Source organism: Hemibagrus wyckioides, linkage group LG17 (genome assembly GCF_019097595.1).
Source record: "Hemibagrus wyckioides isolate EC202008001 linkage group LG17, SWU_Hwy_1.0, whole genome shotgun sequence".
NCBI lineage: Eukaryota > Metazoa > Chordata > Actinopteri > Siluriformes > Bagridae > Hemibagrus > Hemibagrus wyckioides.
The window spans coordinates 10,450,335-10,473,314 of NC_080726.1; the positions used below are offsets into that span (position 1 = coordinate 10,450,335).

General features: G+C 37.8%; 2 protein-coding genes across 11 annotated transcripts in view; one reads left to right on the forward strand and one right to left on the reverse strand.

Moving 5' to 3' along the window:
- Nucleotides 1–1,874: 1,874 nt before the first annotated feature.
- On the forward strand, nt 1,875–13,447 carry LOC131368101 (transcription regulator protein BACH1-like). 2 transcript variants are annotated; one of them, XM_058413979.1, is made up of 5 exons: nt 1,875–2,033; nt 4,442–4,696; nt 5,254–6,453; nt 7,367–7,573; nt 10,507–13,447. In XM_058413979.1, the coding sequence occupies exons 2-5, from the start codon at nt 4,457–4,459 to the stop codon at nt 10,882–10,884; spliced, it is 2,025 nt and encodes a 674-aa protein (XP_058269962.1). In that variant the 5' UTR covers nt 1,875–2,033; nt 4,442–4,456; the 3' UTR covers nt 10,885–13,447. The 2 variants fall into 2 exon arrangements, with proteins under 2 accessions (XP_058269962.1, XP_058269963.1); XM_058413980.1 differs by having other exon boundaries at nt 1,884–2,021.
- A 4,712-nt stretch (nt 13,448–18,159) lies between these two features.
- Nucleotides 18,160–22,980, reverse strand: part of cadm2b (cell adhesion molecule 2b) — a 162,898-nt gene continuing 158,077 nt past the window's right edge. For 5 of the 9 annotated variants that reach the window (XM_058412895.1, XM_058412889.1, XM_058412887.1 and 2 more), the window contains 3 exons: nt 21,105–21,227; nt 20,877–20,982; nt 18,160–20,423 (listed from right to left, as the gene is read on the reverse strand). In XM_058412895.1, the coding sequence (XP_058268878.1) occupies nt 20,318–20,423; nt 20,877–20,982; nt 21,105–21,227 (335 nt within the window). In that variant the 3' untranslated portion in view covers nt 18,160–20,317. Of the gene's footprint in view, nt 20,983–21,104; nt 21,228–22,980 lie in introns of all 9 variants that reach the window. The other 4 variants (XM_058412892.1, XM_058412894.1, XM_058412890.1 and 1 more) reach the window with 2 other exon arrangements.

Here is a 22,980-nt window from a genome sequence, read left to right on the forward strand (position 1 = left end):
CAGGTAGGTGGAGCATGAGGAGAAGAATTAATAGAAGTATGTGAGAATAATACCTGGCTCTACGGTGGAGGTGGAGTCTGGAGCTAAGTGTGGGCGAAACTATTGTTTTGTTAAGACCAAAACTGTAAAACGTGTTCAAAGATTAAGCAGTAAAACCTGTTTTAATAGAGAGAAAAAACAATTACTAAAACAAATAAAGATAAAACAAACAAAGAAGTACATGGGCCATGTACAAGGGCTGATGTTAGTATAATCATTTTAAAATAAGTATGGATATTTTAGCTCAATAAGCAAGGCAGTGCAGAAGTTCTACACAGAATACTTATATAATATAGTTATACAGAATATTTTTCTGTCTAGAGTATAAATATTAGCGGTGTATTGATCAGATAGCTTGCAATTAATTGATGCAACAATGATAAAACAATGATTATATTTGATTTTGAACTGATCATTATCAGAAAAAGTACATACAGCTGGTGGTATCATCAAATATTGAATCATCAATCTCTTCTCAGTGCTCCCAACAGGGAAGCATTACCGGATCCTGAGGACCAACACAGAGAGACTCAGGAGGAGTTTCTACCCCCAGGCAAACCGACTACTGAGCAAGGACTCTTGAGACACTATATGAAAAATTTTTTGCACATAGTATAGTTTCTGTTTACATGGAACACACTGTATTATAGTTTGTTTTATTCACAAAACATTACTCTGTAGTCTCCTTTATCTTACTGTAAATGTAATTATATTTCATTATATATTTTTTATTATGCATGTATGTTTTTTGTTAGTTTGTTGTTGGTTCTGTTCGTTGCAAAGTTGGACTAAGTGAAAACCTTTTACTACATTACATCACATGTATGTAATATGTGTGTGATAAATAAAGGACCTGAACCATTGGCTTAAAAAAAATAATAATTGTACTGCGTGGAATGCTTTTCACACCCCTAGGCTTACACCTATTTTTAAATAATGTACCCAAAGTCTTTCAATAGTTTTATTGTTTATAGCTATCAGTGACTTGAAAGGTTTGGTCTAACCTGTTTCTTTCTGGTTTATTTACACCCAAGAGAAGCAGCTTATTTTTTTAACCTGTATTCAAAATAAAATTATTGGTCTACTTCTACAGCACGAATGTTTAATATTACATTAACTATATACTTTATTTATACCTGTATACTCAATATAGTAACAATAAAACCAATTTCAGTAAATTTGCATGAAAAGCAACTTAAGGGAAAAAAATAATAAAATACACTGTGTGATGTAACTTTGTCATTATTACAAGAGCTTAATGGTAATGATGATTATGACATTTAAAACTGTCAATATACACCAATCAGGCATAACATTATGAGCACTGAGAGGTGAAGGGAATATCACTGATTATCTCCTTATCATGGCACATGTTAGTGGGTGGGATATATTAGGCAGCAAGTGAACATTTTATCCTTAAAGGTGATGTGTCAGAAGAGTTTGACAAGGGCCAAATTGTGATGGCTAGTGTATCTCCAAAAACTGCAGCTCTTGTGGGCTGTTCCTTGTCTGCAGTGGTCAATCTATTAAAAGTGGTCCAAGGAAGGAACCCTGTGAATCGGTGACAGGGTCATGGGCGGCCAAGGCTCATTGATGCACATGGAGAGCGCAGGCTCCTTGTGCTCTGATCCAACAGACGAGCTACTGTTGCTCAAATTGCAGAAATGCTGGTTCTGATAGAAAGGTGTCAGAATACACAGTGCATGACGGGTCAGGGCTGTTTTGTCAGCAAAAGGGGGACCAACACAATATTAGGCAGGTGGTCATAATGTTATGCCCGATGCGATATAGCGTGACTCATGAGTTTGGTTCATATTCTCCCGATCTGGCAACCCCGTGTTCAATCACATGACCCCCATGTCTTCGCAACTTGTACAGCTAGCTAGCTAATGTTTTCTTTTTTGTTGTTGTTGTTATTTTGTTCTTTTCCGCAGCTGTATGATGGCTAGCTGAGGATTTTATATGACATTTTCTCATCTCAGGTGATATGTCAGGTCAGTTATTACTGTTTGCTTGTTTGTTTGTTTTTAATATTGTGCTTGTTTAATGGGTAATGTAGGATATACGCAGGCTTGTTCCTGTATATGTTAACGTGTAACCTTATTACAGGATTGAGTTTCACCATTAATCTAACTCAGAAAGGTGATCCTTATAATAAACTAGGGTGATTAAATGGCTCAGGCTTGTCTGTGAATTTTATCAGACGATAACTTAGGAACAGGGGTGTAGATGAATGCGATGCAGTGCTCATTTTGTGCTGCTTAAAATACCAAGCTATAGTTACTTGGGCACTCGTTAGATCACGGTTAAGCAAAGTCACCTAGAAAGTAAAAGATCGTCTCAATAGTTTAGTTTTTAGTGATGCATATCGACTAGCTCATGCATCTAGCTAGCTGTGTGCATTAGGTGTTGCCCTAAAGGCCGCAGTGTGTTACCAGACAAAAAGTTAGCTCATCACCATCATGCTGTAGTGACCACACAACCTCAACTGGACTCATCACCTGATTTGAAACAATTTACCTTACCATCCTCAATAAGGGCGATTTTCTAATCCTCCTAACCCCATCGCTTTCCAGAGCAGATATTAAACAGGATAGTAATTGACGTCAGTTTATCAGGAGTGTTAAAAGGAAAGTTTGCCACCCAGACCCGAGTTTCACTCAAAAACACACCTGATTCAATTTATTAGCAGGTGTGTAACCTCAGGGAGATCACTGCACATGTTGCACTTCAGATGACCACAGGCTACATCAGCATTACAGGTTATTTACACAAGCAGCATGATAGAACTAGTGCATACACACTTTTCCTGTTTCACACCACACCGGATCAGTTCTCTTGTCATGTCCGTCATGACCTGGATCAGGTGTGTTAGGTCAGGAAAAAGCTGAATTTAGGCAGTAGGGATGCATCAGTACAACTTTTCCTCAGTCTAAGTACAAGTACATGCACGAGTAACCGGTTTAATGTTAAGCAAATAGGGGCATCATCAAGCAATTAGGGGCATCCTTATTTTGTTTTATGGTTCAAAGAGTATCTTTTAATAGGGCGCTGGAGAAAACGAGTGCACTGAGTGGTATCAGGGAGTGTGATCATTTAAAATAAAAAAAAAAAAAAAAAAAGGTGGCACAAACGAAATGTAGACCCTGGGCAAAGGAACTACTCGTGCTCGCAGAATTGAAGTGCTCTCGCATGTGAGAGGTGCTTTGTGACTTGCTCAGGAATAGCTCTGTGAGCGCAATTCATGGCACCTTGTTCTTGTTTTTAATTGATCGAACATGGTTGTACAGCTCTGCACACTTAGGTTGGCCTTTCTCACATGCTGTAGTTCCTCTTCTAGTTAGTTTCTCAGGGCAGAGCTTCCGGTTTGCTTTGCTGTGCTTTGATTATTAGTTGTGAAAAATATGACCAGATTCCTGTTATTTCATGCAACCTGTTTATCATGGCAGATGTATACAGTATAATTATGATGCATATAGATGGTATTGGAGTATATGTAAGTGAGCATGGAGGCAGGCACATACCTGATTCCAGTATGCATCCATGAGGTATATAAATGTCAGGTGAAACTGGCTATATGTCTCAGCTGACAAGCTGTAATCAGATGGCGACTGAGATGGTGATCTTGAGATGGTGATAAAAGCAGGGGTTCATTGGGCCTAGGAGGATGTGAAAAAGCTATTACACAAAATAATTTAGGCTGTATAAGGCTTTTTTATTTATAGATGCTGTTGAATTTTTTATTCTGAATTGTTGATCAGAAGTTGTTAATTATATTTTGTATAGCAGCAGCTCTGACTGCAAGTCAAATGAGAGGTTTATACTAATGTTCTTGTTATCATTTCAACATTTCTATTGTTAGGTCATTATAGTAACGGCTATGATGGGCACTTGGAGTAATCTGAGACATTCTGTTGCTATAACCTAATAAGATGGTGAACAAGTCAGTAAATATACACTAACAAGCAATTTCTAGGTAAAATGATGTTTCAATTTTTTGTATTATTAAATTCAAGAGAAAAAAACAGAGAGACTAGTTAGTTAAATGTTTGTAACTACAGTAACAGGAACTTATTTGAGGCTTTCGCATCATTAAATGTAACTATAAACAGTTAATAATGTGCTGCTCATTAATAAGTTAAAACAGAAATCATGGGTAAGCTGAAATGACAGCAACTTCAGGGAGAAAATGGACAAAACCAAAGCACATCCTACCTTCCCTTATGTTATAATCCGTACTTAATTACATATTACATTAAGATTTACTGTTTAATTAGCCACCTAATTTTGCTTTAAAGTTGAATTTATGACCTCCATTATGCCATGTGATCTTTAAGGAGTAGCCTTTCTACTTTTTTTCACTTCCCTGTTCAGTTTATTCCTCTTTTTTGTTGTTCTGCAGGTGAAATTCAGCACCATGTCTGTGGATGGCTCCCGGACGTCAGTGTTTACCTTCCAGTCAGCTGTACACAGTATGCATGTCCTCCGCTGCCTGCATGAGCAAAGGCAGAAGGACATCTTGTGTGATGTGACCGTGGAAGTGGAGAGCAGGAGCTTTCGAGCCCACTGCTCAGTACTGGCATGCTGCAGCTCCTATTTTTACACCAGACTCCTAAACCACACGGGATGGAACTCGGTCATCACTCTGCCTGAGGAAGTAATCATTTGCTTTAGTAATTACACATGCAGCTTGATATCTGGATATGATATAACTTATGATAAGCTCACTGAACAAAAAAAAAATTTGTCGTGTGTCATTTCTTTGCTAATATTGGTTATATAAGGAAGCAACGCAAGATCGTCTCAAGATAGTTCCTGTCAGTTTTAGTCCACATTTACACTGACAGGGTGTCGGTTTTGATGTTTCACTTGGGTTTCCGATAAATCTCACTAGTTTTTTTAAGGGATTATGGGCCATAAATGGCTCCCTATGCATCCTACATTTGTCAGCCTGGAAAAACAGATTGTCAGTTTTATATCTTACTAGTTAATCTCTAGTAACTAACAACAGCTGATGTGGTTTTAAGATAAATTACATTAATCTTGGTGTGCAATTTTCTGAAATAATCTGATAAAGCGCCATTGTTGGTAGATACAAATCATTTTCTGTTCTTGGTTGGAGCTTATTAATAACACTTAATAACTTAAGTGTGTTTACAGTGACACAAATGACATTATTGGATGTTTATTCCATTTATATTCTTCCATTCCCAGGTCACAGTAGAGGGCTTTGTGCCTTTGCTGCAGTTTGCCTACACTGCAAAACTTCACTTCACCAAAGAAAACATCCTGGAAATTCACAGATGTGCTGAGCTATTGGGATTTCACAATCTTGACAAAGCGTGCTTTGAGTTCCTCATTCCCAAGTTCTCTGATGGCAGCGAAACGTCTCAGGAAGCCAAGAGGAAGAGCAAAAACAGCAGCCAGAGCAGAAACAGCAATGATGAATCGCCAGCTGCTAACACAGCCTGCGACAGTAGCGACGAACAATGCACTAACACTGAAGAAGATGGGGTAGCTCTGGGTTCTGGAGCTCAGGCAGTACAGAATGTACCACCTAGCGATATAGTGTGTCCTAATGAAAGTCCTTCTGTCACCTCTGATAAGAATGTTTTAGATTTACCTTCAGTCTCATTCCAGTCTGCTACTGACCACCAAGCAGAACTGTGTTTACAGAACTGTGGGCCACAGCTGGTGCCATCTTCATCCATACCTACCGCTGAAGTGTGTCCTTTTCTTTCAATGCCATGTAGCAGTGAGAGTGACAATGTGCATCCTGTCACAGCTGGCTGTGATGGTGGCATTTTGAATAGACTGGCAATGGAGGATGTTCAAGGTGAATGTCTAAACATGCCAAACGTTGCTGAAGGCCAAATTGAGCAGCCTGTAAGAGATTTAGAGCCAACGTCGGACTGCAGCCAGTTGTGTCCCCTGTCCTCCAGGGAAACAAGTGAAGTCTTGGACAGCATCGCATCAGTGAGCAACTTGGAGAGCATCGAGAGCATCAACACAGAGACATTTGACTCCCCTGAGCAAATATTCCCTAACCCAGGACACAGTGATGGCTCCACTGAGAGAAGCACAGTGGAAAGGGAGGTGGCTGAGCATCTGGCGAAAGGGTTCTGGCCAGACATGAGTTCCTCTTTGACAGTGACTCCGGAGCACATGGAGCAGGCAGCTGCTGGAAATGGCCCTGATTTCCACTGGCTCAGACACTTAGACTTAGGTGCTGCACCTGATGACTGCCCTTTCCTGAGAGATCTTAACTCCAAGGAGGATTCACCCTCACTGGGTAACAGTCCATCCAGAGATACAAGCGGAGAGAGTCCATTTGTGTCTCCTATAAATTCTGGTGACAATTCTGAATGCGAGCATGAGGCCGACTCTGTGGTTAGCAGTGAGCAAGCATGTGAGGTGAGTTCGATGATTGGCATTAGAGGTGAATGAAATCACATAGCTTAAGTTTAGGTTTAATATATTGAGAGTAGTTTTAAAAAATGTTAGAAGCAATACATTTTTTTTTTACATCAATAGTGTTTATTTGCTGCGCATTTAAATAAAAGCTAATCAGGAAGGATAATGGAGGAAAATAAAACATTAGTGGGGAGAAAATAATAAACCACAGCAAACTTTGGGGTTCAAGTGTTCAACCCCTTCAACAGTTCAACTGTCCCGCCTAAAAAAAAAAAAAAACAAGAAAATTAAATGAATAAGAACTGAATAAATGAAGAAAATAAATTCTTCTGATTCCCTAAGCTACTAGATATAAAACAATATATTAGAGTCTCACCTTACAGGTTTACTCTGAGAAACACTGGCTCATTTGCAATAGGTAACTGTTTGCAATTAGCATTGCCAAAGAAAACAACAAACCAACATGACCTAGATGCAAATATTAACACAGTAAGGTAAGGCATGGGAAGCAAGAAGAAAAGAACTGTCTTTTTTTCTGCTAGATTCTTCTACTACACAGCTCCCCTTACTGGTGACCAGTCAAATCTTGTTCCTTTTGTTATTGATAAAACACATACACAGCACAAAGAGAAGCAGCCAGATATGCACTCACTTCCATAACCTGTATAACCTAGTCTCTAACACTCATGTCTACCTGTGATGAACAAAAGTTTACTCGCAGTTATCTGCAGATTTTAGACTAGTCAGTTATTATATTGTTTGGGTTGGCAGGAGGAAATGGACATGTTTCAAAATTGCAGATTAATGTATATTCATAATGCTGGCATTTCTAATTAGAGTAAAGGTGTTGAAATGTCCCTAGGCCATTCTTGTTCAAGGGCACTTTATGAGGCTCTCTTCTCTCTCTCCTCAGGTGGACTTGCCGTTCCCCGTCGAGCAGATCTCGAGCATGAGCAGGCGAGCTTTCCTGCAGCTTCTGAAAGAGCAGAGACTCACACCTGAACAGCTGGAATTTGTGCAAGATGTTCGGCGGCGAAGCAAAAACCGCATGGCTGCACAGCGTAGCCGGAAGAGAAAGCTAGACTTAATCTCTAAACTTGAGGGAGAGATCAAAAAACTGGTACATTTTTATTGTTTGATTATAACACTTTAAATGGCTAATGAGTGTGTTTGCATGTACAAAATCTAAAACAAAACTTTAATCAAACTGCAATATGCCCTGAATAATACCTTATTCACTATATGGCGAGTACTTAAAGAGAATTTATATAATTATTGAAAGTGTATCGTAGAATATCTGGAGAACTGTTCAAATCCCACAATGCATTGCGATAGATAAGTATCCATACAAAGTTACAGTGTAGTTGGAGGGGTGGAATGCACTCTCACTGCCCTTTGCAGAAACAGGAAGTATGGTCGTTTTTTTACTTTTGGTTCTTTCTCTCTCAAACACCATCTCAGATTCTACATGTAATCCTTTGGGAAGTGACCATGCGGTGGGTGGAATGCGACTGCTTTTATAGAAAGCTGCTGCCTGTGTATTTTTGGTCACAGTGGAGTGCTTCCAGAATTGAAAAAAAGTTCAACTTTTCAGAAAAGCGCAGAGTGACGTCAAGTGCTTTATCTCCGAACAACCAGGTTGCAAGATGGAGAGCAAGCAAGTAAAACCAAACATAGGGTCTTGTTAGTGACTGAATATACTGAGAATTATGACATGTAGAATAGAAAATGTTCAGATTTCGATGTTGCTGTAGAGCTAAAAATATCAAGCTGGTTATTTTTGGGACATTCATCATTACATGATGTGACATCCCACTTTATTTGAGGCTGCATACAGTCAAGTTACACAAGCAGCTCCTTTTTTTTTTATCACAAAGCTACAACAAAGACAATCAAACTTCTCAGTGCCAGAGTTAAATGAACCTTTATTCAATCTTTAGTACTGATAATAATAAATATAATACAGATAGAAGGCTAGAGCAGTGAGGCAACACTAGCTAGGATTGGTTCAGAGTATTGTTGTAGTGACAGTGTTATCCCCCCCCCCCCTTTCCTCCACCTTTTTCATATCGGCACAAACAATGCTCCAGGCAGCACTTTTTCTGTCTATGTGAAAGCAGAGTAAGGTGACAGCTTGGATATGGAACAGGTCTGAATGAGACATAGACATTATTCCCAGTTCTTGCTGTAACATCCAGAAGCCAGGTGGCAGCATTCAGTAAAAGCTGACAGCAAGGAGTAAAATAAAACTTTTGGTTAGTGTCAGCGATAAATAAAAGAAATAAATAAGCAAACTTCTTTATTTAATTGTACAACCTGTACCTGATTTTAATCACCTTTAGAAGAAGAAGCCTTTATTATTGCCACACATACATTACAGCACAGTGGAATCAACACTTTTCTTTACATATCCCTGCTAAGGAAGTTGGGGTCAGAGCACAGGGGCAGCTATGTTGCAGCGCCCCTGGAGCAGAGAGGGTTAAAGGCCCTGCCCAATTGCCCAGCAGTGGCAGCTTGGCAGCGCTGGGGCTTGAACCCAGACTTTCTGATCAACAACCCAGAGCCTTAACCACTTGAGCTACCATCACCCCACCACTTTTTTCAAAAAAACAAAAGATTGTCACACCAAATATAGTCATTTAGTTTAGCATTGTTACTATTGCTACTTTTGAAGCATATTATTAATGTAGGGACATTACATTTCTTCTCACAGTATATTGCCAGATGTTTGTTGACACCTGGCCTTCATATTCACACCTATATGTACTTTTTGAACATCCAGTTCAAGATTTAATCCCTCATTTACTATTATAATTATCTCCACTCTTCTGGGAAGGCTTTTTTTAGATTTTGGAGCATGGCTGTTGGGATTTGCACTCATTCAGGCACAAGAGAATTAGTGAGGTCAGGTACTCATGTCTGGTGAAGATGCCTGGTGTTCATTCAGATTTATCTCAGGTGTGTTGAGTGGGGTTGAGGTCACAGCTCCGTGCAGGACACTACTCCTTCCTTAGCAGATCAGGTCTTCATAGAGCTGTATTTGTGTACAGATGTATTGTCATGCTAGAACATGTTTGAGGGCCTTGAAGGACAAAGATATAAAATTGCATTTTCTTAATCTGCTGCTTTCCTATGACTAAGGACAGAAATGGGTGCATCTAAAGGTTAAATATGTGTTTCCAATATCTGACTCTAATATATTTAATATTATATTTATATTTAATTATCTGACTCCAGTGTATAATAACTGGCAACTTCATTATTTAACTAAATAAATGTAGTATTATTTGCTATTACAATTTACTATTAGTTAGTGAAAGTAATAAATGGATTTATTGTACAAAAGGCGTACATGATGTATAGAAAATAAAAACAAGAGTGTTGGTTTTAATGGTATATAATCTGCCTACATTTTTATTTTTTTTATATCCCCGAACCTCTTTCAGGTGTATAACGGATGGAAGAGGCACAACGTATTTCATGTAGTTTACCCTAGGGAACTATATGTTAATTAGTTTCCTGAAAAGCTTATCTAATCTAAAATTTCAGAGTCTATGGAAACAAAGACAAAAGGTTTCCTGAGTAGCCCAGGGGACCCAGTATCTATATGTGTGGGTGTATTTCAACATGTACTGTAAATGTTGTTTCCTAAGCTTGTATGATATTTAAAATCTCACCACTTTGTTCATCATGAAATACGGATTAGATTGATATCAAACATACCCTTAGGAATATTTTAGTCAAACACAGTTTAGATAACCTGGTTTTAGTTGGTCGTGGTCTCTCTGATCCACATTCCTGATCACTTTACCATCAAACAAATGAATACACTTACTGCCAGAGTTTATAAATCTACCCCATCCTGTATTTCCAGTCAAAGACATTTGTACTGCTACAGCCTACAAAGAAAATAGTTAATAGTATGACTAGGTAGTTAAGAGTTAAAAATATCCAAATAACTTAGTACTTGCACAAAATAAAATCTATTTGTTTATCTCAGTTAATAAAATGGGACAGTTGTGGAATTCACATTTATGTTTTTGTTTTAAACAGAGGCTTCAGAAGGAGAAGTTGCTGAAAGAACATAACCAGCTGAAGCAGAGTATGGAGGAGACACAGCAGTCTCTCTCAGGTCTGTGTGAGAGTGTGTGTACTAAATCCTCTATGCTGCCGGAGCAGCTGCATGTCTTAGCCAGGTATCTGTCCCCAGACTCGCCCAGCTCGGTGCTCCTCACACCCACTGCCTCCCCAAACCTGCCCTGCCTCGAGGCCTGGGGCAGTGAACCAACTCAGCCTGAAGTGAGCAGTGAGCCAGCTCAAGCTAATGGAACAGCTAATGATGATAATAATGATAATAATAATAATAATAATAATAATAATAATAATAATTTGGGCACTTTTCCTAAGCCCGGTGATTGTTCACAAACATAATCATGAAAATTAAATAATACAAGCAGCTCAATACAAGCAAATACAGTATAGGTCACAGGCACACTTACGTTTTAAAGCTGACTCATGTATCAAAACTTTGTGTATATAATTTTCACATTTTCAGTATTTAGTTTTTTAATGATTGAGCTGATCATGAGGAAAAACAGGCTGGAAAGCAGCCAGTTATGGTTTATGATTTCTGTTGGTGTAAACCTAACTGCCAGTTTTATGTAGTGAAGTTCTTAACAAAACAACAGTGAGCAAAAAGCATTAAATGAAATCCAATATCACAGGGGTCGCCAGCTTGTGAGCTGAGGTCAGGATGTGGATCCAGAAAAGTATTACAGTGGATCAAACCGAGCACTGGGGGGGGTGGGGGGTGGGGGGGGGAAGGAAGGAGTTTCAACAGAATTGCACTGAATGTGAAACAAAACATAACCACTTCGAATTGACGTATCTTATTTATATTTGTAAACAAATCATTAATGATTAATTATTAAAAAGCAGTTATTATAACCATTCAGTTGTTAGTCACTGTGCTCTGTAAACAAAGAAGTTTAGTCGAATTCCCCTTCCTTAAAACACTTCCTTAAAACGGTGCTGTGTGTGGAAGAATAGAACTCAAAACATAATTTCCTAGGGACTGCTTTTCCGACTTTTGTATGCAGTACTAGGAAAAGCTTCTGTGAAGAATTGTTTTGAAATTTCTTATTTATCCGCACAGCTGTGCAGACTTTTTCGCAGAAGCGGCTATTTCACAGCAGATGAAGGGTCTCACTAAACCAAACGTTCCTGTGTAAGTTACTCAGGATAGCCAGGATTATTCAGATTCTGTGGAGGTAGATATCAACTCAGGCTTAAGCTGCATATGTTCACTGATCACAGGTAAATAAAATCAGCAGTGTAATAACAACAATATACACTGTGCCTCAACATGCGAAACAAATTAAGCACATTTGTTGAAATGTGTAAAATAATTCTTTTTAAATGATTATTTGATTAATGATTATTAATGAGTATTTCTTTACATTGTCAGTAGATTCCTGTTTGACGTTCTATGTAGTCTTTGATGATAGTGGATCGTAATAGGAAAAATAATCATAACTCCCCTGGTTATAGTTCTCAGACATCTCTTTGAGAGCCATGGAGTTGAAGGACGAAATTGCTTTTGCACTGTTTTTACCTGCATTTGGTGGCATTCTGCACAACTGAGAGTCATTCATTTATTGTAATTGTTCTAATATAACTTGATAAGAAAATACCTTAATAGCACACATATTAGTAAACCAGCCACTGTTGTTTTGACATTTTGCTTGTATTTGACTGGATAAGAAGCAGACTGCTTGTTCTCTCACATATGATACTCCACAACATTGGTACAAGTTTGTTTTGGAGAGTGACTTCAGCCTCAGTTGTGATATTAAGTGTTAAATCTAAGAGTCTAACTCTTATTAAGAGTCTAACTTTACCCCCAAAATCCAAAATTTTGTGCGTATATATATATATATATATATATATATATATATATATATATATATATATATATATATATATATATGTGTATGTGTGTGTGTGTGTGTGTTTAATTCCTTTCATTTAAAAGTACGTAGCTGGAATGGAATAATAATAACGTTCTGAACCTTACTGCCAGGGTGTATACAGTGTAGATCTTATCAAAACTTTCATGACTTTTCATGACATCAGCATTTCATGACTGAAAAAGGAAGATTAAATGAAATCCCATATTATCAAAAAGCTGCCTTCTGTAACAGAATTGTAACAGTTTCATATGAATTTCCTTCTGTGTGCAATAATAGGACATCTGTCATGACTAATAATGACCATAAGATTAATTCCATCCTCACAAATTTAGTTTGTCTTTTTTCCCTTTAACTGAAAAGAAAGTAATCTTTAATGATCACTGCCACTGTACTAAATTCACCTATGATTTAAATTTAAGCCATTATGTCCTAATACTCTAGTGGTCCAACCTGTAGTTTTCACTCAGGAGTAAATGTTTTGGTTGTGTAATTCTGAGTATAATTCTTTTTTTTACTTTAGTTCTTTCTTTACTTTTTCATAATGTTTATGAATAAATGTATAGAACTAAATTTGCACTGTTACTAAACATTTCAAATAAAATTTTAGCATGGCTTAATAACCGATATTTGTATTATTCCTGTTGCGAGATGTGCATGAGCCAAATATTATTCAGAGGAAAGGATTCTTAATTATCTAAGAGTCTGCTTTACAATTTAGGAATCTTAGTGTTCTCAGCACATTCACCTTATGCACTTTGTTATACTGTACAGTAATTACATTAATTTTAATTATGCTTGAATTTTGATTGTCATAATGTCATGCATCCATTCAAATGTAGCACAATAGTCTCAGCACTAAAAAGCATAACATGGTTACTAAATGTAGTGCTCATTTGTGCCGATATACTCATTAACAGAGGGATTTGTTACAGGTTGTGAACTAACTGCCATGTATGATTATATGCTTATGAGCGAGCAGTTTGTAAATGGCTTGTACTCAATAAAATCAAACCTGTAATACACTTTGTTTTCACTGTTTGCTTCTGCCAGGTCAGTGGGTTGCAGTGTTACAGTAAATGAAAAAGCTGGGAAAAGCCTCTGGATGAGACACCAGTCGATCCCAGAGCCCCAAACACACATTAGAATTCATTCTCACCTAGGGCCAATTTAAGGCAAATCCATGGAGTGGCATGTGTTATTTTTAGGAAATGGGAGGGAACTCGGGCACTCCACATAGACAGTAACCTGAACCCGAAAAAATTAAACAGTAAGATAATTTGTAAATATAAACATTTGTTTACATCATGGTGTCATTTCTACAGTCAGGAATTTTCAAAATATGTGCAATGACCCTATTTGGGATTTCTCATTTTGTATTTCTCTCACAAAAAAAGAAGAAAAAAGTAATAATTAAAAAAAAACATATATATATATATATATATATATATAATTAAATAAATATATAAATAAATATGATTTTCAATTATAAAAGTAACTTGTGTAAAAAAACATTTTAAACCAATAGAATAATATTTAAAAAAATGTTTTAATATGGATGAGGATTATCAGCATCTAGTTTTGTATTTGCCCTTAGACATTTATTTTATTTATTTATATATTTTATAGAAAGCTTGCCAGAAGGGTTGACATGCACTGTGACTATAAGCCCCGCGAGACCCAAGAAAAAAAAAATCATATGAGCAGGAAGTTTTTACTTTCACACTGACAAATGGTCAGATATTCCGGGAATGTCCGTAGATATAACAAGTCAAACTGTGCCCTGTTAAAATTGCATGTTTCTGTGATGTAAAAAAAATTAAACTGAAATGATATTTTTTTCATCTTTAATGTGACATAGCAACCAACAAAAGTGAAAACCAAATATAAATTTTTCTGATGCCTTTCCTTTGATTAAAAAAAAAAAAATCTGTGCCTTGGGTTGTTGTGCTGGATGGTGTCATTTTTCTCACCTTCAGTCGTCTAACAAAGGCTTGCAGGTTTTGTGCCAACATATATTGGTGTTTGGCGCTATCCATGATTCCTTCTGTCTTGACTAGAGTCAAGAGCCCACTACCAGCTGAAAAGAAGCAGCCACATGGCATGATGCTGCCACCACCGTGCTTCACAGGGTAAGGTGTTATGTGGCTAATAAGATGTTTCTGAACCAAGCATATATTTTACAATTATGCCAAAAGTTTGTATACCTTTAGTCTTAGGTTTGTGGTAATTACAGTATCTCACAATAGTGAGTACACCCCTCACATTTTTGTAAATATTTTGTTATATCTACAACACTGAAGAAATGACACTCTGCTACAATGTACAGTAGTGAGTGTACAGCCTGTATAACAGTGTAAATTTGCTGTCCCCTCAAAATAACTCAACACACAGCCATTAATGTCTAAACCGTTGGCAACAAAAGTGAGTACACCCCTAAATGGAAATGTCCAAATTGGGCCCAAAGTGTCAATATTTTGTGTGGCCACCATTATTTTCCAGCACTGCCTTAACCCTCTTGGGCATGGAGTTCACCAGAGCTTCACAGGTTGCCACTGGAGTCCTCTTCCACTCCTCCATGATGACATCACAGAGCTGGTGGATGTTAGAGACCTTGTGCTCCCCCACCTTCTGTTTGAGGATGCCCCACAGATGCTCAATAGGGTTTGGTCTGGAGACATGCTTGGCCAGTCTATCACCAAGACAGTGGTCGTCTTGGAGGTGTGTTTGGGGTCGTTATCATGTTGGAATACTGCCCTGTGGCCCAGTCTCTGAAGGGAGGGGATCTTGCTCTGCTTCAGTATGTCACAGTACATGTTAGCATTCATGGTTCCCTCAATGAACTGTAGCTCCCCAGTGCTGGCAGCACTCATGCAGGCCCAGACAATGACACTCCCACCACCATGCTTGACTGTAGGCAAGACACACTTGTCTTTGTACTCCTCACCTGGTTCCTGCCACACACGCTTGACACCATCTGAACCAAATAAGTTTATCTTGGTCTCATTGGACCATCAGTCATGGTTCCACTAATCCATGTCCTTAGTCTGCTTGTCTTCAGCAAACTATATGCAGGCTTTCTTGTGCATCATCTTCAGTAGAGGCTTCCTTCTGGGACGACAGCCATGCAGACCAATTTGATGCAGTGTGCGGCGTATGGTCTGAGCACTGACAGGCTGACCCCCCACCCCTTCAACCTCTGCAGCAATGCTGGCAGCACTCATATGTCTATTTCCCAAAGACAACCTCCGGATATGACGCTGAGCACGTGCACTCAACTTCTTTGGTGGACCATGGCGAGGCCTTGTCTGAGTGGAACCTGTCCTGTAAAACTGCTGTATGGTCTTGCCCACCGTGCTGCAGCTCAGTTTCAGGGTCTTGGCTCTTGGATCTTCTTATAGCCTAGGCCATCTTTATGTAGAGCAACAATTCTTTTTTTCAGATCTTCAGAGAGTTCTTTGCCCTGAGGTGCCATGTTGAACTTCCAGTGACCAGTAGGAGAGTGTGAGAACGATAACACCAAATTTAACACACCTGCTCCTCATTCACACCTGAGACCTTGTAACACTAACGAGTCACATGGCACCGGGGAGGGTAAATGACTAATTGGGCCCAATTTGGACGTTTCCACTTAGGGGTGTAATCACTTTTGTTGCCAACGGTTTAGACATTAATGGCTGTGTGTTGAGTTATTTTGAGGGGACAGCAAATTTACACTGTTATATGGGCTGTACACTCACTACTGTACATTGTAGCAGGAGTGTCATTTCTTCAGTGCTGTCACATGAAAAGATATAATAAAATATTTACAAAAATCTAAGGGGTGCACTGTGTTCTGTCGATTTTGTCTATTGAAAATTGAGTAAGAAAAAAAATGTTTATTAATAAATTAATTAAATTATCAGGCAAAGCTTTATTCATTTATACATGAAGGTTTAACTAGTGCACATGTCTACAGTACTGCCTGTTCTAGGAAAATGAATTTCTACTCTTTAATTTCATTGTGAAAGCAGAGCCAATTTTCTCTTCCTCCTTTAATTGAGTTTATACCACTGAAGTTAGTTTTTTTTTTTTAAAGATCATAACAGGGTTTGTGAGCATGGATTTCACAGGGTTTTTTTGTTCCAAAAAAATATATATTTTTTAAAACCTCTGATTAATTTTCCAGTCAAAAAGGTCTGATATACAGTTTTTTTAAAAGTATTTTTCCATAATAATAAAGTTGTTAACTAACTCTCAAACACTTGCACACTATGCTGATTTAATTTCTCTTCAAAGTCAGTAGTCTGTTCTCAATTAAGTTTAAACTAATGGGGATCAAAACACTATTAAAAACTCAATCGCTTATCTTTAAATGTGTAATTGCAATGTGTGCTGCCAGCACTTGGGGGATTCCAGCCTCTTACTTTAGATGACTTGTCAAGGTGATCTCATTCATCTGCCTGTCCGATGTATAATAACCCCCGTCCCCCTTTTTTCTTTTTACTTTAATGAAGTGTCAGTCGCCAAAAAAAAAAAAAACCCTCACAGTTATGCTAACATGCTAAAGCATATATGTAGACAGGTGCATATGAAATGCTGCACTAGTAGCACAGCGTCCACACGGATTTCCTGTAATATTCCTAATCTCCATTACTGTAACTTTTAATTAGATTGATATAATAGAATAAGAAATATCAAATACCATTGGAGATAAGAATTCCCCATTCACTCGGCTTGATTATTATTCCCCTTACTAATCAGTCCCTTCCTAAAAACACCATGCACTCCAGTAGTGTGACTGCATTTATCTCATACTAAATAATCTATAGCCATTCACTATTCCATAGCAGGAGTTGTGGCTTCATGATTATGTAACTTCAAATAGCAAAAGCTTTTATCCACAGTAACTGAGGCGGAACATTTCCCCAGCATCACGAAAAGCACTTGAGGGTTTAAAGGCAAACTCCACCAGGTAATACATTAAATATGTTTCTTTTAAAATTCTTCTGATGTGTTTAGAGATTCTCGTGCTAATCTGTTAGTGGTGCTGTCATTTTATTATGCTTGTGAACCTTGATGACTTCACAGGGTGACAATACCTTCACAGTTAAAATTGGTGGTTTTGATTCCGAGCAAATATAAGGGATACGAGTCAGGTTTTAGTGTTAACTTTTGAAAACAACAGAGCAAGATCTAATTCTTCCAATATTTAACACCATATTTATAAGGAATCCAGTGTAGAAGTAGAGGAGAAAGCAAACGTTGTACAAAAGTTCCAGAATGCAATGCAGTTATATGACAGGTACAGTATAACTGCAGAGACTTGACTCAGCTACTTAGCCATCTATGAGATGATGAACACAGTGGTATTGATGGTATTAGCATTAAAAGTAAAGCTTTGAAAGCAGGTCTGTGTGAGCAGAGTGTACAGATGAGGAGCTAAGAGAGCTGGGCAGACTTAAATTCTGCTGCATTGTTTTCTCTTCAGAAATCATTTTCTATAGGTAGAGATAAAGCAAGACTGAAAAAAACAACAATACTAATAAAAGCAAAATGTTTAACCAACACCAACAGTCCAGTTTGGCGATAAAATGCATTTAAAATAAATCTAGCAAAGATGAATAATTTAGAGTGGATTTTATTCCTTTAACACTCTTGAACGAAACAACCGTCCTCTTTGTGTAAATGTCCGGAATCTTCCAGAAGCACTGAGCTAAGCTAAACGCTCCCAACAAACTGGAGAAAAAGTCGCACAGAAAGCAAAGTTATTTTATTTCATAAATGTTTAAAAAGCAAACATGGACAGAGGAAAAGGTCTGTGTTGTATTCCTTACTTGCTAAGTTTTGTGTGTAGAAAAAAACTATTCAGAGTAAATGTGTTTTGTAAGTCTGGCATCTGGTATGTACACATTATGTGAGTCCTGTGGTAAAGTGTTATGCATTAGTGAGACTGAAAACTATACAGAAGAATGTGGAATAGTGTTGCCCTTTATTTATTATACACACTGAATATCTGTTTCAGCCGGTGAAGAATAGCTAACCACTTCCCTGACATTCTCCTTAAAACTGTTATAAAACGTGACGAGTGCCTAAGCAAGAGAGATGTCGTGTAGAGCTACAGAGGTAAAAGTATATTACTGATATAAGTGTATGATGGAAAATATTACAATTAATTTGAATTATTGATAAATCTGACATCTCGAGTTGGTGTTGATTTGCAGTGCCATGGAATGTTTCATCACTAGATGGCAGCAAAAAGCTAGCCAATAATAATAATAATAATAATAATAATAATAATAATAATGATAATAATGATGATAATGATAATAATAATAAAAGGTAACCAAACTGAATCACTTTCCTGTTGTTTTTCTTATCTGGATCTCACTGAATAGACAAGACATCTACACACATTCATCTTTGCATGAAAAAGAGCAGATATAAGTGCATTTTACTCTGAGTACCTTTTCTTTCTCTTTTTTTTTCTTTTCTTTTCTTTTCTTTCTTTTTTTTCTTTTTTTTTTTTTTTTTTTTACAGCGGCATAGTTTGGATATTGGATATGTAATCGTGTAAAAGCAAACCTCACACTTTGTAATACAGTCAGAAAAATGGAAAACAAAGGAAAGGAAAAAAGAAAAGAAACACTAGACCAAATTAAAGTACATTTTCATACAAAATGTCTAAACTCTGTCAGATGTAACAAACAGTGTTAAATAAAGTATGGACATTTGAAACGTGTTTTAAAAACTGCCTGATACTGAGTGCTTCAGTGTGTCATATGTTTCGTTGCAAACACAAAGGCAATAACGGTGAATGTTCTGACCTTCTGAAGAACTCATTCTGTTTACTCGCAAGCTTATAAAAGCATAATAATAATAATAATAATAATAATAATAATAATAATAATAATAATAATAATAATAATAATGTGTACGTGTCCATCAGTTTTGAAAAATCATTAAATAATACAGAGGAGAAAAAAGTACAAACGTGAAATTTTATGAAATGTTTTTAACTTAAAACAGGACATTAAGAGGAATAAAGATTTAAAATTCTTTTAAATAAACTACTAAATACTGAATTATTCACATTATATACATGCCTTATGCTAGGGAAAAAATGTTACTTATGTGAATGCATTTATAAAAGTATGGAACACTTTAAATTACTCTGAGCAGATTTTCTGGACACAGATTAAGTCAGATATTCGGTGGAAGGAGAGTCCCAACCGACAGTGTCATATAACCGAAAGGCTTAAACGATGTCCAGAAAGTAGGCTTTGCATTGTCTAATATACAAATGTTCATATATGGAATCCCATATTTTTAACAATATTTTCCACCAATAATCACATCAGCAAAATAAAGTACAGCAATATTAACAAGGGGGAATCTGAAACTACATCATAAATTTATCCTCAGTTCTCATATTGGGAATGAAATGATTGGTCAAGCAGACAGACGGAAATTTGAAAAAATAACAAAAAACAAACAACAGCAACAAGAAAAAAGCAGCTATGCTCGTTGTCTGATCCTGAGACTGTCTACACCAATGATATTTAACAATGAGTTTGTGCTTATATGTGGTACATTTTTTTTTCTTTCACTTTTAAAAATAAATTAAGGGCCAAATATGAAAAGAGCAAGGATATACAGACATATATAATAACACAATAAGCTATATGTTTGCTTCATTAGGCCAGGAACAATTATGAATTGTGCTTTCAATTGTTATCACTTCATTTTTCATTTATTTTGTCAATATTTTGGTATCCATATATTACATAAATGTCCATGTTCAGTCTTTTTTCTTTATATAACATTCTTGTAATGGCGTACACTTCAGAGGACACTCACTTTCACAATGTAAAAAAGAAAGAAAGAAAGAAAGAAAAAGAACAGACAATAAATATTCACATTATGCAGCGCACATATTCTTGCCTTAAAGCGTAATTATTGGCAAAGCCAAGGTTTTCCGACTTGAGATGAACCACATTTCTTGCCGCTCCCTGGTAATATCTGCAAAAGGTATATAACAGGCACAGTGAGGGGGGTAAAGAAAGCAGTATTCAATGGGAAAAAATAAGTTTAAAAAAGCACAACAACGAACACAGAACGTGTCTGTATATTTTGGCACTTGGCAACTCAAACAAACTGATTTTTATGAAAGGATGGCGAGTTGGAGGGAGGAATATGATGGTTTGAGCCTAAATGGACCTGGTGTTACAGTAACAAACTCAACGGCTTTTTGTTTTTGGTGATTAGACTGGCGTTATAAAACGGCAACGCTCTCTGGTGTCAATTTTGCCCATGTTAGAGGCTTAAGTAAGCTCCTTTAGGAGTTTGAGGAGGGAGACCCGGAGCCCCAGCAGGCTGCACCGAGTGACTTAGCGCCCTCCCCGGGCCGGCTAGCAGCGTTGCCGTGACAGTTACGCAACAGAAAGGAAGAAACAGAGGTGCTAAATGAAGTACTCTTTCTTTTCCTCTGCATGTGCGTAGTTCCCCTCCGCATTGATGATGGCCGTGTCTGCGTCAGGGGCGTCCTCCGCTCCTTTGGCCTCATTGGTTAAGTATGTCCCTGTCCACACAGTCCCACATAGGTCACAGACACGTAAGGAACAGCAGTGGACAATGTTCAAGCATTTTAGCACACTCTCTAGGCCTCAGGAGAGGGCCACAGAGAGATGAGGCGATACCTACCTTTATGCCTGGCCAGATAGCGGCCCAAGACGATGATGAAGCACAGCGTGATGAAGACCACCACAGCCACCACTCCTCCGATCAGTGCATGATCAGGACCATGTTGAGTCAATGCATTTGGGTCTGGAGAACAAAACAAGGGGGAGAAATGATCTCTGAAATGACAGATTATATAAATGCTGAGCTTTAGAACTCCCTGTGATTGAAGAACACATGAAAGCATTTATGTTTTGCATGTTAGGGCATGGACAGGTTAAAGCACAGAGTTCATTCTGGTGCACACTTTTAATTGCTTGTCTATTCAGGACACCACTGATTGCCCTTATACTTCCATCCTGAGTACATCTAGAGTAACGATCTGGAAAATGTGTCAAAATTATTTTTTCCTCTCTTCTCTAGCCTGTGAAAAAATAGGCTTTCTAGGAAGTCTTACTAAATTTACTGTGTTATCAACAGCAGTGCTGGTGTGAGTGGAACTGGCTTCATTAATTGTTTGACAGATTAAGGTTGTGAGTATGATTGGCTGATTTTTCAACTTACTGCCCTACTTTAACATATTTTCATGAAGTAACTTTCATGGATAACTGTAGAAGTCTTCAGTTAACTGAAAGAAGTGCAGTTTTTGATAATGGGGGTTAATTTACAGTGCTTACAGAGTTTTGCCCTGTTGTACTGAAAGAGTCAGTTTAATCAACGCTAGTTTAATCCAGAAGGCACTGAAGCACTCCTACAACTATTGTAGCTTATAGAGGAAAACCCGAGGAATTGCAAGCCCTAGTTAATAATACTAATAATAAATGTCTAACATGAGGGAAATAGGTCATGGGTTGTGCTATTATCTGTTTCTTGAAACTTTTTCTCTTCCTCTGAATCAACACAGACTAACCTTGAAAGAATAGAGCATCATTGTGGCGTGGGATGTGGGTAGAGGCATATAGCAGGGTCAGTTTGTCCCTGATAGGACGATATATGATTAAGGGAACAAAGTGCAAGAGTAGGGCAGACGGGAAAGGGCGTGCCCACCGCCAACCAACCAGCTCAACAAACCCCGAGCGACTTGGCTAGGGACATGAACCATGTAGTTTTGTTACACCACTCAGTAGCGCTAGCCACAAGGCTTTTTGCAGGAGTGCACATGAGGGTAGAGTGACACGATATGGGAGTCAGTTATACAGGAGCTTTAGAGCATTCATCTTAACACAAAAAGTGAAACCAAAAGTGGATTTCTACCCCGTGGAACCTGAAAACACCAAATTATAAATGGACAAATCGTTCTTAAATGAAAGTACTCAAATATTTATCTCGAATATTTTCTCTTTACTCCTGAGTTCCTTTTCTTTCTATTCCTCAAATATCTCACAAGTTGCATAGCGCTGCTTTGTTATCTGGCACAGCTCTCTACCCGCACACAGAGTAAAACAGTCGGAGGGCTTATAAAGAGGTGCGGCCAGGTGCAGCACGAACAGGCTGATTACCTGCGCGAGGATGTTGCATAGCAACTGGTGCAGGGTCTGTGATAATGTGATAAAATCTCGTGAAGGTGGCCGTGGATTTGTCTGAGAGGATGTTTACGATCGTAAAATTATATATATATTAATAAATGAAGGGTCTTTGCTTTATGTACAGCACTTTTTATATTCTGTAAATGAACCCTATGCCATGTTAAGCATCAATGATTAGGCAGCATCAAATCCTGAACAAAACAAAAATCCTCAACAGAAAAAAATCCCATGAGGTCATGCTGTTGACTTTGAGCATTCTCATGTGGCCGATCAGTGCTGATAGATGGTCCACTTTTTTTTCTTTTTTTTTTTTAGTAGAAAGCATATTAAAAATGGCTGCTGCCACCTGAAATAAAATAGACTTCCAGTATAAC

Coding starts and splice junctions, on each gene's coding strand:
- LOC131368101 (XM_058413979.1), top strand. CDS start 4,457: ATGTCTGTGGATGGCTCCCGGACGTCAGTGTTTACCTTCCAGTCAGCT. Junction 4,697..5,253: donor TCATCACTCTGCCTGAGGAA/GTAATCATTTGC, acceptor TTCCATTCCCAG/GTCACAGTAGAGGGCTTTGT. Junction 7,574..10,506: donor AGGGAGAGATCAAAAAACTG/GTACATTTTTAT, acceptor TGTTTTAAACAG/AGGCTTCAGAAGGAGAAGTT.